General features: G+C 38.3%; 1 protein-coding gene across 1 annotated transcript in view; it reads right to left on the reverse strand.

Annotated features, from left to right (window-relative positions):
- Positions 1-19,634, reverse strand: part of MACROD2 (mono-ADP ribosylhydrolase 2) — a 1,602,185-nt gene that overhangs the window by 1,257,956 nt on the left and 324,595 nt on the right. The window contains exon 4 of the mRNA XM_040981268.1: positions 4,216-4,245. Coding sequence (XP_040837202.1) covers positions 4,216-4,245 — 30 coding nt within the window. The remainder of the gene's footprint in view (positions 1-4,215; positions 4,246-19,634) is intronic.

Consider the following 19,634-nt stretch of genomic DNA (forward strand, 5'->3'; position numbering starts at 1 on the left):
ACACAAAGCCTTGGGACCCTGCACTCACATGGGAGACCCAGAGGAGGCTTCTGGCTTCTGGTTTTGGATCAGCTCAGCTCCAGCCATTGCAGCTACTTGGGGAGTGAACCAGAAGATGGAAGACCTTTCTCTCTGTCTCTCCTTCTCTCTGTGAATCTGACTTTACAATAAAAATAAGAACATCTTCTAAAATTAAAAAATGAAGAAAACAGTTTTGTGCCCTGCACAATAACCAAGTGCCTTTCCAATTAAAAAAAAACTAATAAAAATAAATAAATCTTAATAAAAAAGAAGAAAAGTTTCACATATGCTTTGGTTCCTTTGACAGAAGAGGCAGAAGTAACCCTTGTAAAAAGGGCAAAGCTGAAGAAATGTGTTGTAAAAGAAGAGCAAAAAAGAAAAACAAACCTGACATGGAAGTCAAGAACTCTGTCCTTCTCGCTCAAACTTTCTTTACCATCTGTGTAATCAGGCAGGAGCAATCAAATATCTCTAGATCTCATTCCATCAGCCACCAGAATAATGGTAGTACTGATTATACGTAATAACATTGATCTTTCATGGCCAGGGAAGCAGAGACAGCCTCATGGATGTATGTACTGTGTTATTTCCTCTTCCAGGGAATATTAGGAGACTCCATTGACCCCAGATTCCCTCATAATTAAATTGAGAATCACTTGCCTGAACTTCAACTACAGAAGCGTGAACTGATGTGATAAAAGGCATTTGCAAAAACTGATCTACAGATAGATCGCACAGAATTCTCCAGCTCCTCTTACTGTTCTGTGGCGTCTTTAGCAGCCACATCTACATGGAGGAGCTACATGAGATGGAAAGAGCTCAGGTCTCTGTGCCACCCACTGCAGCTGAGCCTGAGTACTGTCAGCTGTCCCACTCAGACTAAGATGTGAATATGAAATAAAACTTGTGCATGAATCCACTAAAATTTTAAGATTGTCTTGTACCCATTGTACCCATGGTATAATGTAGGTCATCTCTACCCCAACCAAACAATGGACGAGATGAGAACATAAAAGTTGGTATGTATTATGTATGAGTTACACAACATTGTGTTGCCAGATCCATGGGGTGCTTAGCAAAAGTGATTCATAAAGCTTAACATATGAACATTGCTGTAAAGGTTTATAGAAACATAGATTCTTAGTCATACACTCGAGACTTTCCATATTAGTTTTAACATATCAAGGATATACAGAGGGAAAGAAACACCTGCACGAAGCATTTTCACTGACCGATGAGAGGACCAGATTGTGTATGTTCATTACGATAAATGGCAGTCAGTGACACTAAATTCTCAGAAACACTAATCTCCAGGCCAAAGATGAAAAAATAACACCATGGTAAAGTAATTTCCTCACTTGGAAATAAGAACCGAGAAGATGATGTGTGACCATTTGAAAAATCTCTTAGAAAACCTGATGGTTACAGGTGCTCAAAATGAATGTTAGTGTCTCATAAAAAAAAAAAAGAAAATGCTTAGATAGGCACAATTTTATACAGCAATAACTTAATAATATGCTTATCATAGATAGTTTTAGATACGATTTTGTCTAAATTTTACATTCAAATACTACTTAAATGAAATTTGAGACCCTGAAAAATGACTCTTTCTTTATTATACTTTAACAAGTTATATCAACTTTTCTTAATCAAAATTGCATAGCCTATCATTGAATTACTATCTTTGGATACCTTTGTAAGGAAATTAGTTCAAGTCAATAAGAGGAATCTCTGATTAAATCAATGGGAATTACATCAATTTGATTGTTCTTTATTGAGTGATTTTACTAGCTGTTACTTTCCAAATAACACTAAGAGGATTAAAAAGATACCTCGGAATCACAAGGTCAAAAATCAGTTCAAAGAAGGCTAAAAATAATGCTTAAATGTAAAGTGGAAGTGCAGCTTTCCAAAGACCGAACTATTGCTTTAGAGCAACCTTGACATCTCCAGTACACCTGTCAATGCCTTACTTTAATGAAAGAAATTACAGCCTTCCTACATATTTACAACTAAATTAGAAATTACAACGAATTTAGAGCCCAGTGCCTATTTCAGGTAAACAGAAAACTTAAGTCTGCATTTCCAAAAGTATCACTATTGCTGAAAATTCATGATAGGCCTTACACAGTTCAGATGAACAGAAAGGTGAAAAAGTCCAGTCACTGGAGGCGATACCACGCATGCTCACCATGCATACACACATTCACGCACAGGAGCTCAGCAGTAGAGAGAGACATGCACAAGGCAGGGCACAGGCCTGTGGGCATCCCTCTACCCTCAAGCACCACCTGCCCCCTCACAGAACCTGATTTGGCTATCTAATGAGCATGCTGTTTACTAGAATAAAAGACTACAAGCCGCAGAGGAGTATTTTATCAGGTTGACAATGTGGATTTTCAAGAAATTTTTGCTTAAAAAAAAAAACCCTTCATCTTCAGAAGCCGATTTTAATTTTTTTTTTTACCTTTCCTGTTCAAACTTGCAAGAGTCTCAGCAGTTTTCAGACCATCTATGCTATAAAAGGTTAAAGTTACAAATAAGGACTCGAGTCCTTGTTGTCACCATATAACCATTCCGGTCTACATTCATATGACTTCTATGTGAGACAGAAATGTATTACTATCACCCTTGTATTTTTCTATAATGAGCATCTAATATAATTTTAACTAATATAATTAGTCAAATCGCATTTTGGAATCAACCAAGGATAATAAATGATTTAGCCAATTGGTCCATGATAACGTGAGAAAGTATTCGTGCACATCAAAATTTTGCTTTCCTCTTTGGCATTAACAATATTCGTCAAGGGTTCTTTAAATACTGGTATATCTCATAAGAAATTAAGTTATAAGAACATTTATTTTAATAATTTTTATTTGCATATTATAAGAAATCTAGAAAAAATTATTGGAAATCCAACCATACATTTTTTTTTCTCTTCTAACCACAACCCCCAATAGTATAAAAGACACAATAAAAAATTCTGTAGATTTATGTTTGATGAAACAATTTTGGAAAGAAAACAATATAATCCCTTACTATTCTACTCTGTACTAGGTATTTTTTTACTTAGTTCTCACAATAAACGCTTTAGGGGATCAATATCCTTGGTTTTTTTAAGGTGGGGAGTTGACATGTGAAGATATTACATAATCCTTTCATGCTTGAACACAGTAAGTCCAACTAAAATGCTACACTCTTCATAGCGTACATTATAGGATAGGCACTCATTTGTGATTATAGGAAGAACACTTTCTAGTTTAAATTTTTTATAATTTCCATTTCAATCATTCTGTAAAAAATTAACTCTTAAAAAAAGAAAGAATACTTAACGTTTTATTTCAATTTTTAAATTAAAATTGTACTGAAACCTCCTGATGAAAATCAGGACAATTTTTTTTTCTTTAGATCCTAACATTACATAAAATCCTGCTTATTTCAACCCTGTGTTTAAAAAGAGAAAGCAAGATATGGAGAGAAAGAGAACATACCTATTTATGAGTTATATATGAGTTATGTATGAAAAGGAACCCTATTTTCTTACATACTTTTCCTCATTCCATATTGAATATATATACATATGTGTATAAATTTGTGCTACTAAAGCTTTTACTTTTCTAACCTTGGAATGAAAATATAATTAGTTCTAAGATTTTCAGGATCAAAAAATTCCCAGTGCAGGAACTTTTCTCTTATTCATATCACTCTCATCTTTTTTCTTTTTTCATTTTCTCTTCCAACTAAGCATAAAATAAAATGTCAATACTGATTTCTTTTTTTATTTTTCAAAGTAAGTGGTTCATATATTAAGGCTACACAGTCATGACAAGCAAAAGAAAGCCATTATGATAAGCGAACAACAACAACAACAACAAAAGCCACAACCTACAATTGCGTTGTTATTTTAGAATTCGTATTAAAGGTGACTGGCTTCTGCTGTATGTATTCTCATGTAAGCTGCTATGCTTTATGCCCAGACTATGAACATGAAGCAAAGTAGTATTTCACATATTGATGTCAGTTAAAATCATGTTTAGGATAACTAAGACATTCCTACTATAAATTATTTTATGGATTGCCATTTTTGTGGTTCATGACAACAGCAAAACTAAAGTGTCACAGAACCTCCAACACTCTCAGTTAGTACAGGAAGAAAGTTGTATTTTAGGTGAATTATTGTTTAGGACTTACCACCACCTCCTCCAAGAAGACTGGCATTTGCTGTTTAAAAGAAAACAAAACAAAGACATTAAGTAAAAACAGAGATATTAAGTAAAGTTATTTATAACAATATATAATATGCCACAGTAATCCAAGAAAAATGGTGATATTCATGTCCTATACATATAAATTTGTGTAAAGTCTTTATTATCAGTTTTTAATAGTATCTTGTTTTCAAATGGCTACTTTTTTACATACTTCCTTCCAATATTATTTTTTTTACTTTCCACTCTGTACTAAATTAATGTTCTTAGTTCTCCATATTATCATAAACAGATAGAACATGTAAATTAGGCAATTTCAACCATTTCAAAAGTCAGTTTAACAAGAAAGTATAATGACAAATTAAACACCTTCAATTAAAACTGTCTCAAGATATCTTGCAGTGAGAAATAACTCTCTGAGGGTAACACCTTATTATCTCTTATATTAACTGTTTACTTGGGGGAAAGAAATAAATATTAAATAATGCAATGTCATTTCTTTCCTATTTATCCATTAGTCTAGCACACATTTATATAAACCAAACATGTAAAAGACAATTCCATTTCCATTTTACTCCAGAAGGTAGAGCTTTACAAATTTCCATTGTAGGCTTTTCCTAAAGTATTGAACATTATATGCTCCTGTTTTTCTAAACATAATAACAACATAAAAATAACATTGACTATATCTGCCAGAGCAAGTCTTGAAATAATCTGAAACCGAGATGCATGATATTTTTCAGCCATAAGCCAAACTGGTCTGAAAAGTGTCTGAAGTTTTGTTTGTATTTGTTTTCCCAGTAATTAATATTATCTTTAAAGTAGTTGTTTTCCTACTCCACTTCCACTCCATCCAAAATCTTCTGTCAAATAAGCAACAGTCTGGGAGACGAGTCTTAGAACACTGATTAAAACTATCTGTGCCTAAGTTCCTGTTTGTATTTCATCATTAAAATGGAAATTATTTTAGATTCTAACAGAATCCTGACCACCTAGCCCAGCTTATTTATTCTGCTTGTTTATTACAATAGAGTATATCATGTATCAAAATAATTGTTCTATCTAAAACATCAAAACATGCTATCCCAAATATATGGAAGATAGAACATCACACTTTGAAATGGAACATACTCTATTTCCTATACTCAAAAGAGGAAGCCCTAAAAAAATATTCTGACAAGATTAAAACCCCAAACATAGGCTGGACTCCAGAACCACCCTCCACAGGGAGCAGCCATCACAATGGACAGCTGTGAAAACACAATCCACACGGACAACAGTTTGGCAGCAGGACATCTGTCCAAGCTTTGCTAGATTTACACCTTCTAAACAGAATCATTAGAAAGCCAGAGGTTTAGGCAACAGTACAATTTCCTGTTGGCAGAGACAGAAAATTAAGAATGACGCTTAACTGCTTCACAGGAGGAAAGCAGACATAAACACACGATTAATACAATGCAGCACAGGCTTTCTGTGGGATCCAAAGGAACCGTTGACTATTCCAGGGTCTGTGTGGTTTGTAGAAGCTGGCAATCACTACAAAGTCAGACAGACTACAACGGCCCCCTCCCATCCTTACTAAATAGGTGAAAAGATATCAGATATGTTGCAGTATTTGAGATTATAAAAAAACAAAACACAGAATTACTCAGTGAAGTACAAAGGGGAAACTATAGCTCTGGAAATTCAGTAGCTTACAGGAACACTTTGAGCTGGGAGGAAATCATTAGTTTGGAGTAACCTCTTCAGTTCGCAAGAGTAGAGGGATAAAGATCATCAAAGATGTTAGGTAACTTGTTTAGGATAAGGTATGAGAATCTACCATGTATCAATGCCAACTTAGATGTTTAATAATACAAATAGCTTCTTCTGAACAAAACATATATTAAATATTATATATAACAATTACATATATATGTACTTTAAGAACTTTTTACAAAGATAGAATGAGAAAATATGATATCTATTTTCCATGAAACTTTTGAAGTTTCATGTGAGTGTGTCCAAAGCTGGTTAAAGAATCCAACACAGTCTGCAGAACATTATTCTACAGAAGATTACCTAATTTAATTATTAAAGGGTAAGTTAAAGAAATAGGCAGTTCCTATAGTTCTGTAATATGATGCAACTAATGAAAATGTGAGAAATCAACATGTCCTTCTATATACCAGCATTCTTTCTTAAACTGTATTCCAGATCTTTCATAATTTTGATAATGATGATACTGGCTCAGTTACAAAAATGGGATTTTTTCTTTTCAGTAAACCAATACAGGCCTTTCCAAAGAGTGAATAGGTATGTCTAAAAAGGGGAATAGGGGTGAATGTGTTCAAATATATGTTAGCTTTGTGGCACTTGAACAGAATTTTTAGCTTGTCTTTTAAAAGAAGGAGTTTAAATACAAACCAGTTTTAAATTTGAAAAGGGAAAGGCCTATTTGAAGGAGTATGATACACTTTTTGCCCAAGTGAAACATAAGCCCAAATATTCACCTTTATAACGACTAGTTTGTTTCAATAAAACTGCACAGTGGCTTTAAGAAAAACCTGTTTCATATAACTCATTTTTCGACACATATTTATATTATCCTCCTTGCTTTCCAACAACAAAGAGTGGAAGATATTTTTTAAGGTTTATTTTAGGTTACCTTTTAAATACATTAGCCAAAAGGATAATTCTCAGTAAATAAATGGGAAAGTTGAGACACAAATAACCGCATAAATAAAGGAGTCGGGGGAGGGGGTAAGGGTAGTGAAAATGCATGTGGTAGCATCTTCCAGGACATTCACTAAGCTGTACAATCCACAAAAGGCAGAGGGTGTGCGTGCTCTGATCCTCAGCATCATGCATGACTCTTGCCACAGAGTAGGAGCGGGACAAACATTTGTAAGACACATAACTGAGAGGGGAAGAGTGGAAGACAAAGGGTTGAGGCAGACAGGAAGATGGTAACATTTCTGGGAGAGGTGAGAGGACTACAGTAGCAGCTGATGACTCCACATTTCTGCAGCCACAGGAGGCTGTGCTCAAAGGAAGTTAGGCAGATTCAGGTCCAATTCCCAAATCTGTAACTTCTTTTGAGAAATTGTCTTACACTCCAATGGACGCTTCTCTTGTCTGTTTTCGTTCAATAATGGTCACACGATTGGTTAGCTGAGAGCAGGGAGTAAACGCCTACATGAGTGTATTTGATGACCTCTGGCATACATGGAAAGCCAATACTTCGGTTCCACATTCTGTGACCTTCATTACAGTGCTATTTCTGAAAAATGCACTATCAGTTAATAGAAAATTCCAATTATTGAAAGTATTCACACAAAGCTTAAACTCTGGTTTGTCTTATAGGTTGGGACCATGTCCCTCTCCAAGAACTACAGTTCTCTGCCCCTACTCTGAGATGCTTTCTGGGCGCTCGTCAGAGTTAGGGAGAACAACAGCTTTTGTGAGAAACAAGGACACCTTCAGATCATGTTTTTATATTTGTCTTTGGCTGAGGTCAATTAAAAAATAAATTTAGGCTTAAGTCTAGTGCTTAAGTCTTTGCCTTGTACGTAACAGGATCCCATATGGGCACCGGTTTGTGTCCCAGCTGCTCCACTTCACATTCAGCTCCCTGCTCGTGGCCTGGGAAAGCAGTTGACGATGGCCCAGAGCTTTGGGACTCTGCACCTGCACCTGCATGGGAGACTCTGAAGAAGCTCCTGGCTTCAGATCACCCCAGCCCTGGCCATTGCAGCCATTTAGAGAATGAATCAACCAGAAGATGGAAGATCTTTCTCTCTGTTTCTCCTTCTCTCTGTGAATGTACCTTTCCAATAAAACCATAAATAAATAAGTCCACATCAATACTGGTTGTTGACATTTTTCACAGTAAGATGAGATTTTTCTTCTTCTTCTGGATTATTTTGAATATTTATTTCATCAAGAATCCTGGCTCTCTTCTGACATATCTACTCTTTAATCTCTAAGACCCACTCTCTCCTAGTGATGATCTATACAGTTGGGACCAAGAGGCTCTCTTACCCTTCCTCTCTGAGTTTTATTAGTGGTAAGGAATGGAGGGAGATAATGTCGTGTGTGTGTGTGTGTGTACTTCTATTCTGTAGAATAAATTCACCAAAATAGTCATAGGTGAAAATTCATGCATTTTTTTTTTCAAATTTTAAGCTTAACAAAATTATCAAAATGAGCATATGAAAATAAATCAAAGAAAGCAGAAAATTTACCAGGTACATGCTGGGGAATTTCTAAGGCATCTATACTGTTTTATGTGTGCTGGTACATCATCTGAACTAAAATGTTTGGGCACATAGATAAGTTCAGATCATAATCCTTCTTCTGATTTAAATATAGATATTTAAATTTTCACCACTTAATGTTTACTTACACTTGAAAACATACTTAGTCTGAGTTTCTGCTTGATGTCAAATACATAAATTTTAAAATGCTCTAATTTTAATGCGAAAATAATAAATTCATCTCGACTAATGGGAAGACTCTTGACTAACTTTTTATGTTTACTAGATACAAATCATGATGGGATTTGAACTTCAAAGCAAACTAAAACTTTGTGTAGAAAGCATTTGAGCAGAAACGTTTCCAGTACTTTCTAATTAAATACTTTATAAATTCAAAATATACTTCAGAAGCTTAAGGTTACAGAAGTTCAGAAGATATTAACTTATTAGAAATGAAAAAGAAAAAGTATCAAAAACACAGAGAAGTAAGAATGTTTCATACCAATGAGGATTTCAAGCCTAAGTATCTTATTCCCTTGATAAGTCAGGCTTTTATGTTTCCACTTGCCTAAAATCAGCCATTAAGTACCTTCATGTGTGTAAAATATCCTACTAGGCATGACTGCTTCTAGGAGACAAGCAGAGAAGGCTGAAAATGGATAGAATCCAAGAGTTAAAGGCGATCACTAGACACAGAGTCCTGAGGTCCTGACTTCAGCCTGGCCCCCTTGTCACTATGTTCATTTGGAGAGTGAGTCGTGGATTGCACCTCTCGCTGGATCTCTCCCTGTGTCCCACTCCTAACAGGCAACTTCTCATCAACGTGACTATGTGGCTACTTGGCATTTTACCACTGTTTGCGATCGCAAATGATCTAGACAGATATTTTCTATGCTTTAGAATCCAACTATCCTAACATACAACATGTTAGGATATGCAGCATCGGGGCTGGTAACCCCTCTGTAATAGCACATAACTTGAAAGAGATACCCCAATGTTATTATTAACACTTGGCAACATATGACCAAGCACAGGCAGCCACACGGCATTGCAGAATCATGTCCATTACAGAGTTTCATAAGCCTAGACATGAACCTTAGCTTCATTATTACCTGCTGTGTACCGTAAAGTATCCCTCTTTTGCCCCTTCACAGCGCTCCTCTGTAAGAAAATACCACTTGCATCACAGGTAAGGGGAACAGCACAAGGCAGGGACTAGCTCAGTTCCTATAACATAGGGCACACTTAATAAAAACAATCATGATTACCACTTGCTACCTTAACACCTTGGTACCAAATATTTCCTATTCAATCATCCATAAAGCATAGCTGGACCTAATTATACACAGATAATACCCTAGATCTCAGTTAAGGAAATTTGGAAGACTAAGCTCAGATTTTCGCATAGAAATATGGCCATATATGGTGAGTTAACTGACAGATAAAACCATTAACCATTTAAACAGCAATATAGTCAGTATACTCAAATGGTACCGTCAATTGTATTCCAAAGCCAAAGGTCTGATTACAGAAAGTATTTAGTGAATAAAATAAATCCTATAACTCTGCCTTTCAAATAAATACTTGTTACATATATAGTATAAAGCAAATATCTGCTATGCATATACATAATACATTTCTATAACATATACATGTTACACATACATGTTACATATACATGTTACATACATGTTACATATACAATATAAAGCATATGTGTTTATGTATGCACATAATACACTATATATATTTATATAAGATATTTTCAAGATATATTATATATATGTGAACATGCATATAACCTGAATTCTAATCAAAATTAAAGCCTTACATTCACTGAATTTTTTGCCAAATACTTTATTCATTTGATACCCCAAGAAGACAAGTAGTATTAAATATTCCCATTTTATACATTTTAAAGACAGGTTTTTGCTGTTGTTGTTGTTGTTTAAATAATCAAGACCAAAGGCTGGACCCAGTGCTTGAAGACATGAATGCTACTTCAAAGCTTGCACTCTTAAGGACCTCCCCTTGGGGGCAGAATGATGGCTCAATTGGTTAACCCTCCACTGTCTAGCACTGGCAGCCCACATGGGCACCAGTTCATGTCCCGGCTGCCCAACTCCCCATTCCAGCTCCCTGCTTGTGGCCTGGGAAAGCAGTAGAGGACTGGCCAAAGCTTTTTTATAAAACTAAAGAAATCCTGGCTCATGGAAGAGCAGACTCAGTTCCCCTCCCCCCACCCCACCCCCCCGGACTCATCAAATCTAACAAAGTATTAGCATCAGCAAGCAGTTCTGATCTAACTACTTGAACTAAATTTGATTTCTGACATGGCCAAATTGTTATTTTTTTTTAATGCTTAGAATGAGTTTTTGTATGACTCATTTGTATCAAAAAGCCATACTCTGATTCACCAAACTGGTAGACATTTGTCACATTCATTAGTAATCTTATCAAGATTAAAAATGTATTCATTACCACAATCCAAACAGGAATACACAAATATATCCTTGTATGGTCAAAAAACATGTTTTTATTAAAAAAAAAAAAAAGAATAAAGTTAGGCTAACTTAATTGTCATAGACTATTTCAGTTTTTAATTCAACTTCAGCACTCTCTTCTAATACCAAGCCAATGTCGCTCCGAGTATGCCAAGTTCCTAACAAATGACTTCATATCTCTGGGCCTGGCGCCGTAGTCTAGTGGTTGAAGTCTTCGCCTTGCATGTACCAGGATTTCATATGGGCGGCTGTTCTAATCCCTGTGGGGCCGCTTCTCATCCAGCTCCCTGCCTGTGGCCTGGGAAAGCAGTTAAGGACGGCCCAAAGCTTTGGGACCCTGCAGCTGCGTGGGAGACCTGGAAGAGGCTCCTGGCTTCGGATCAGCTCAGCTCTAGCCAGCCATTGCCACCACTTGGGGAGTGAACCGACAGACAGATGATCTTCCTCTCCTCCTGTCTTCTTCTCTGTATATCTGACTTTATAATAAACTAAATAAATCTTTTTAAAAATTTATTTCATCTCTCCCAAACTGTTCAAAACAAATGACTAACCAATGTCAATAATGACGATGTAATCAAATAATGGTTATCTCCAAGTTAATATTACTAGCTTTTTCAAACAAAGTAAAAAAAAATTAGTTTTTAGCACCTAAAATTATGAAAATATAGATATGTTATACTTTTCCCTGTACTTTGATAACATTATTAATAAAATAATAATTCATATCTTATATAAGCTCAAATTATCTATAAAGAAAAAGCACCTTTGAGACACAGAATAGTAGTCAAGATTTGGATTAATTTTAAAAAGAAAATTCTAATATTTGCACCATTTGGGGCAATATAAATAATTACATATGCACTGTTATTAATGAAAGCACATATTTTTATATATCAAGGCTTAAGGTTTGGCTTTCAACAAGTAAATGTAAACTGGTTAACTAAAGAATTCGTGTTTATTACGAAGAAACAAAATCAAAGGTAATGCGTCATTTGGGCTAAGTTTGCTATCATTAGTCTTATCACTTAATTTAGGTCCACCAAATAAAGAATCTTTCTATACTTGAGATAACAAAACATAACAAATCTTCTCTTTTAATTGCATGCCTAATATTTCCATTTCTGTTTCCATGTGTGTTCTATTAATATATAATACAATTTTATAATGCTCAAAGTCATGATACTTGCTATTTTATTTATATCAATTATAAAAAAATCTCCTGAGAAACACAAAAATGTGATTTTATCAACAAAAAGTGCAATCATTTAGCAAAAATATTTATTTTTTTTAGTACACAGGAGACAAATTATGATTTACATCTTGTGGATGTCAACAAAACGCCAATTGCTTCTGTTATTATAATTCCATCAGGCCAATTCTGGATTCTGTAATAGAGATGAGTTTTATTCTAGTGCACTGAACAGCACTGATTGTAATCTCAGAAAAAAAGTATTAGCATTGGTGAGAAGCTGATTACTGATTATGGAGGCTTTTTAAAAATTATTTAGTAAATCTTACAGGACAGCTAAGTAATAATGAAAATAATTGTGTTTCTAATACCATCCTGAGACAGCCAAATATCTGAGATAAAATAGATGCAGGAACAGTTAATAAAATAATTCATATGTGGCATTCTAGGTTGAGTAGATTTACATTATACAAAAGAAGAAATCTCAATTTCACCAGTAATTAGTTGTATAATTTTTGGCTAGTTACTTTAGCCTCTGTCTTTTATGCTTTATTACTTGTAAACACTATAAATTTTAGGGCCTGGCACAAGTAGCCTAGTGGTTGGAGTCCTCACCTTCAATGTGCCGGGATCCCATATGGGCACTGGTTGTAATCCCTGTGGCCCCACTTCCCATCCAGCTCCCTGCTTGTGCCCTGGGAAAGCAGTTGAGGATGGCCCAAAGCCTTAGGACCCTGCACCCACGTGGGAGACTCAGAAGAGGCTCCTGGCTCCTGGCCAGTGACTCATGTTCTTGGGAATACAAGAATCGAACCGCTGCCCTAGTCCAGGCAACGTATGTTCAACATGTTTTGTTTCCTTCCTCACTTGTCCATATGTTTTAGTCCCTAACGCCCTGCATTCTAAGCTCTGTCTCGGTGTCGGCTCTCCAGGAAAGCTGACCTGCAGCCACACTCATGTGGGCGGGTCGTGGGGACGATCTGAGGGTCCGTTTTAAAGCCATGCGAATTAATTACAAGCAGTCTTTAATCACCAGTTTGCAGAGACCCATTGAAAGAGGACTGGATAAAGAAGCAGTGGTACATCTACTCCACTGAATACTACTCAGCCATTAAAAAGAATGAAATTCTACCATTTGCATCACAAAAGGTCCCAACTGGAGACCATTATGATCAGTGAAATAAGTCAATCCCAAAAGGCCAAATATCATCTGTTCTCTTTGATACAAGGCAACCTTCATGCAAAATACAAGACCTATCACTCTATCCAGATATCTATCAATCTATTTATATCTATCTATCTAGATATCTATGTATCTAGATATATATTTAGAGAGATATATATGTAAACATGAATGCTTACATGTTACATACATGTTTACATATCTATAGGTATATATTTGTATATGCGTGTATATCTAGATTTGTATATGTGTGTGCATATATCTAGATGTACACATATCTATAGATACATACATGTATGCAAATATATTTATGTAAACATATATTTATCTAGAGGAACTACATACTGAGAAATGAAGATAAATTACAGGATGCATCTCTACTCCTGAATAAAATTTGGACTCCAAAAGTAATTGCCAAATATATCTTGACAATAGGATGCTGGAGTGTCTGTCATTGTCTATGCCTACAATGTTAATTTAAATAGCAGAATAATGAGCCTGTGAGTGTGTTTGCAGAACCATGCTTTTGTAATAAAACAGGGGCTATCTGGGGAAGAGGAAGAAGAGGAAGAGGAAGGTTCCCTGCACCTATGGAACTTTATCATAAAGACTTTTGAAAAAGAGGGGTCACTTGATGACTTCTTCCTGACCTTAGCTTCAGGCCTTAGTTTTCAGGAAAAAAAAAATAGAACAACAATAGTATTTTCAACATCTCCTTTTATCAATTTGAATTGAACTTTCGCTGACAAACATCAAATGTGGCTTTAGTTCTGACCATTCAAACACTACATTACTATTCAATCGTCAGACCAACAAAATCCCAATAAATACATGTTGTATTAATGATCTTGGTGCCAGATTATAGAATCAATATCTGAGAAAGGGGAGGGACGGTATAAGGCACTCTGAAAACTATTGTCAAAAAGCTCTGTAGAGAACTAGAGCTATAAAAAGTCGTGTGATAAAAGTCAAGAGACAAACTCTTACAGATCTTAATGGACACATTAAACCCTTGTGTTCACTGAATCGCTCTTTACGCCTTGAAATTTCAAAACAGTTAACAACTTGCCTGTTACTAAGTGAGTGCAGTGCTGGCTACATAACTTCCCAGAATCAGATCACAGATGACTTATTTTTCTCAAAAACTACTTGATGAGCTCATTGTTCCCAGTGCACAGTGAGTCAGAGCAAGAAACGTGGTCGTTTGAGTGAGCTCCTTGGAGTAGCTAGCTTCCTGCTCACATCCTTTCCTTATGCTCTTGCCCCCGAGCCTCTGGACCCCGACCCCATCTCATTAACGCTCCCTGACAGGCTCTTCCAGTAGCCAAATCTTATTCATTCTGAATTGTCCCATTTCCACCTTTCACTTCTCTGGACATGTACTGCCATTCAAGTAGGATTATTCTGACTTTAACTCTGATTGCCTAATAACTAGCAGCCTCTGCATCCCCCAGGACACCAATAAACGGATGCTCTCAATTATGCTATCAGCCCATCTATCTGACTCAACCCACAGTCAGTTGGTAACGATTTTGCCACTGACTGTGTGGACAGACAGGGAGCAAGGTTTGACTTAATACACTAATGAGGAACAAAACCAGAATGGATCAACTGAACAGGGAGGATCAGATTATCAAATCTGTTCTATCTCTTTCATCATTCTGTTGAGAAACATTTACTTTATATTAAAACATACATCCAGCTTTAATCTCATCTAGACCTGAAACATTTTAAGAAGAGCCACAGATAAAGGATCAAGAGCTGGCAGAAAAAAATGGATTCAAAAAAAGGTAGTATGCAATCTACAAACTAGTTTTCAGTAATCAAGACTAGATGGCATTAATTTATATATTAATAAAACATTAAAGAGTGCTAAAGACTTAAATATACTCAGAATAATGGACCTTTAAAATCCATACAAATTAAACTTTTAAATATAAACAAAAAATAAATAACATACTTTTTCTATCTCTAGACTTTAATTCTAATATGCTTATTATCAACAATTGCTTTTATGAGGAAATAAGGCTTTTCATTACTACTATTTAAAGTAGAGAAATTCCAAAAGGATGTATATAATACAAAACAACAGAAGCTGATTCCATTGAGCTATTCTAAAGTTGTTCATCTCATAACTCTTAGAAGTTCAAAAACATACATTTATATGAATAACACCTGTGTTTTTATTCACACTGATCTTAAATGCAAAACTTAAAAAAAAATAAGTTGCACATTTTAATAAAATTAAGGCTGTGTATGGGTTATCCTTATGCTGAGGCAGTACCCAGGTGTCATCTTTTTGCTGAGGTGGTGCCCAGGTGGCCTCAGGAGGCCTAGGGGCTTTGGCTAGAGGCCAGCAAAGCAGGCCTGGAAACTCTCCCACAGGCTTGGGTTCCAGGCAGGTGTGCAGGGGAGGGGTGGGGTGGAAGGGTTAGGGTCCCAGACTGGTATGTTGGCATGGTGTGCTGGTGAACTGGGCTTGTGTACTAATTAACATTCTTGAGAGCCCAGCTGGGCAAAGGGGTAGTGTCCCAGGCTGGTACAGTGCCTCACCAGAAGACCAGTCTGGGAAACTCATGTGCTTCTGGATTGCTCAGGGAAGGGGGTATAGGATGTGTGGATGGGGGCACCACTGAGGGAGTATGTTACAGGTGAGGAATGATTTCTGGAAGCTTCTCCAACAAGGCCACTGTACTTTCAGGTAAGCAAGGGGGCTGAGACCAAGCAGTATGGAGGAGGGAAATTAGAGGACCTTTCTTGGTCAGACTGATGCCCCCTCCCACGTGGGAGACCTAAGTTGGGCTAGTTAGCATCAACTACTACTGACCAGCATGTGAGAGAACTAGATATAGGGGCATACTCTGTTGGGGGAGGATGTGTGGGCTCATCCCTGTGGAAATGCAGTATCTTCTGGTTTGCTCAAGAGGGGGGCGTAGGGGATGGGTTCAGCTGGGCATGATCGTGGTACACCAAAGATACTCATGAGTACTGGGGTTGGGACCAGGTCAGGCTGCTCTAGGTTGCAGTACCCATAGGTGCACCCAGGAATAGTGTGTGGGGCAGAATGGGCCATAGAATTCAGCAGCACACACAAAGGCCAAGACAGCGGTGGCAGACTATGCCAGACAAGGACATAGCACCTGTTGGCACGTGTGAGATTTTGCTCTGGGAGTGGGCCTGCTGGAGGAACTTGAGGAACTCCCCTGGTTGCCCCCGTAACTCCTTCCAGTGAGTATGTGATCCAGGGCTTGGTGCTGGTCAGCCTGGGCAAGGCAGCAAATGAGTGGATTGATTTGGGGGAGGAGGGGAGAGCATACCAGGCAGACCTGGGTCAAACCTTACCATACTGGCATGTGCAAGAGCTAGGCTATCACATCTACCAGTTTACATGAAAGCCAGGGATGTGAGCAGACTGGGCAGGGCTAGGTTGCAGCACCCATCAGTGAGAGCTGGTAACAAGGGCAGGCCAGGCCAGGTTGGCAAAGGTCAAGACAGGAGATGGGCTATAATGGGCTGTGTCACAGCAACTGCTGGCATGCACAAAATCGGGCTGAGAGAAGGCCCAGTTGGGGGTCTAAGGCCAGCTGTGGGGTAATACTGATAAGTGCAAGAGTCAGAATGGGGGCAGTGAACTGGTGGGCTGGATATAGCTGCAGGATACTTCGGTATGGGTGTGACTGGACTAGGTTCCAGCGCCCTTGGTTCTCATAAAAGCCAGCATGGGTGTAGAACGAGCTGGAATAGGTCTTGGCACCCGTTAAACCATGCGAGAGCTGGGCCTGGGGGTAGACCAGGAGTGGCTCTGCTGTACCAATCAACAGTAAGAGCTGGGATGGGTGTGGCCTGGTCTGGCAAGACACTGTACCTGCTAGGACAGGAGGTAGGCAGTCAGGCTGGGCCAAACAACCACGGTGCATATGAGATCTGCCACAGGGAGGAGACCTGATAGAGGAGCTTGGAGAACTCCTTTGTCAGGACACAGCCCCTGCAGGAGAGTGCAAGAACCAAGGTTTGGAGCAGCCCAGACCAAGCCAGGTAACAGTATCTACCAGCATATGGGTGAGTCAGGTCTGGGGGTGGGCCAGGCTGGGCAGGTTCACAGCACCACTGGCAGACCTAAGAACCAGGATGGGGTGCATGACAGACCAGGTTGGGCCACAACAATATCCAATTCACATGAGAGCCGGTAGTGGGGGCTGGCTGGGCTGGGCTAGGCTGTAGCACTCATCAATATGAGGTAGAACTGGGGGGCACGCTGGGCTGGGTCAGGCTACAGCATACACCAGCAAATGTTGAGGTGAGGAGTGTCATGCCAGACTTGGCAACAGCACCTGCTAGAGCAAGTGAGACCCGGGGGAGGAAGGCTAGCCAAGTAGAGGGGCAGTGAGGACTCCCCTGCTGGGGCACTACTCCCTCTGGTATGAGAACTGGGAGCCAGGGGCAGGAGACAGACCAGGATAGGCAGAGCTACAACACCCCCTGGCCTGCATGTGAGCTGTTTAGGGGGAGAGCCAGGCTGGGCTAAGCAACCATATCTACCAGTACATGCATTGCCCCTATATCAGCTGGGAAGTGCTGGGAATGGGGACAAGTCCTGTCAAGCTAGACTGCAGAATTACCTGCAAATTACAAGAGCCAGGACTGCAGGGTGGGTTTAGCAGGGAAACCTTACAGCAACAAAATCAACAGCATTCCAGAACAATCAAAACCACTCAGAGCATGCTCCACCTCGGGGACCCTGGGACGACATCAGTGGCCATTCCTCCATCCCCAGGGTACTGCTGCAGTTAGGATGCTGGGTGCAGCTTCTCCCCTTCTCTCCCTCCTTCCCCCAGATACAACAAGAGAGAAAAACAAAATTACAAACAATGGTCTCATCTACTTTCCCCTATTCCTCGATCCTTCCCACCCAATCAGTGGTCCACATGGGCATGCATCCTTCTCAACTACATAAACATCGTCAAAAATAAAATTTTAAAAATGCAAAAAAGACTGTAGAAAAAATATAATCTTTTCATTTTTTCTTGAAATATTGTATACATACTAATAAATGCACCAATGTATACAGCTAAATTGGTGCTGGTCCTCATAGCCACTTATCCAAATTGTGACTGGTACTTCAAGAGTCTTCAGCATTTAACCCTCTCCCTTTTTGATGTATGAAAGAATACATTCTCATTTATCTAACATGATTCAACAAGGCAATATTCACGCCATATACTGAATGATATGACATAAACACAATTTTTACACTTTATATATATTAACTGTCACAAATAAAACATGGTATGTCTTTTTGAGTCGAGTTTGTTTTACTCAGCATAATGATCTCCAGCATCTTTGTGAGACTACTGTGAGGCCCCATCTCTCTTCAAGCTCCAATCTCATTGTCCCAACTCCTCACACCATTGGCTGGCAAGGCAAACACACACACACACGCACACACTGACACACTGACGGTGTTTACAATGTACTTACACTTCCCATCTGCACACATACACCACACACTCACAAGCCTCTGAGCTTCCTACAGAGTTAACTTATTTTTTTTTTTTTATTGTTGCTTACACTGTATTGTGTAGTACAGTTTTATAGGCGCTGGGGATTCCCCCCACCCCTCCCCATACCCTTCCCCCCATGGTGGATTCCTCCACCTTGCTGCATAACCATAGTTCAAGTTCAGTTGAGATTCATTGCTTGCAAACACATGCCTAGCATAAAGTTCAGCGTCTTATTGTCCAGATAAGTTCAGTGGCCTCCTGGGGAGACCTTCTATGGTCTGAAGATAGGTCTAACAGAGTAAAGATCCGGTCGGTTAAAAGCCCCAACAAGGCCTCAGTATCAATATACAACATTATGGAATTAATTGACATAGTATTGGGTAAACAATATGTTAAAAATAATGCAAGTTCCATTCTTCGAAACATCTGGGTTGAGACAGCATCAATGACACGTTCAAAAAATAACAAACAACCAAACAATAAATTACAGGTTAAATCAAGGCGAACATGTGGTATCTAATCTTTTGGGATTCACTCATTTCCCTTAGCATTATAGTTTCCAGTTGTGCCCATTTAGCCACAAAGAACTGCATTTTGTTTTTTTTAACAGCTGAGTAGTATTCCATGGAGTAGATGAACCAAAGCTTTCTTATCCAATCTTCTATTGATGGGCATTTCGGTTGCTTCCATGTTTTTGCAATTACTGATTGTGCTGCAATGAACATGGGGATGCATGTTGGTTTGTCGTAAAACAGGTGTTTTGGATATATTCCTAGGAGTGCTATTGCTG

This window comes from Ochotona curzoniae, unplaced genomic scaffold (genome assembly GCF_017591425.1).
Source record: "Ochotona curzoniae isolate NIBS_2020 unplaced genomic scaffold, NIBS_Ocur_1.0 contig_3520, whole genome shotgun sequence".
Taxonomy (NCBI): domain Eukaryota; kingdom Metazoa; phylum Chordata; class Mammalia; order Lagomorpha; family Ochotonidae; genus Ochotona; species Ochotona curzoniae.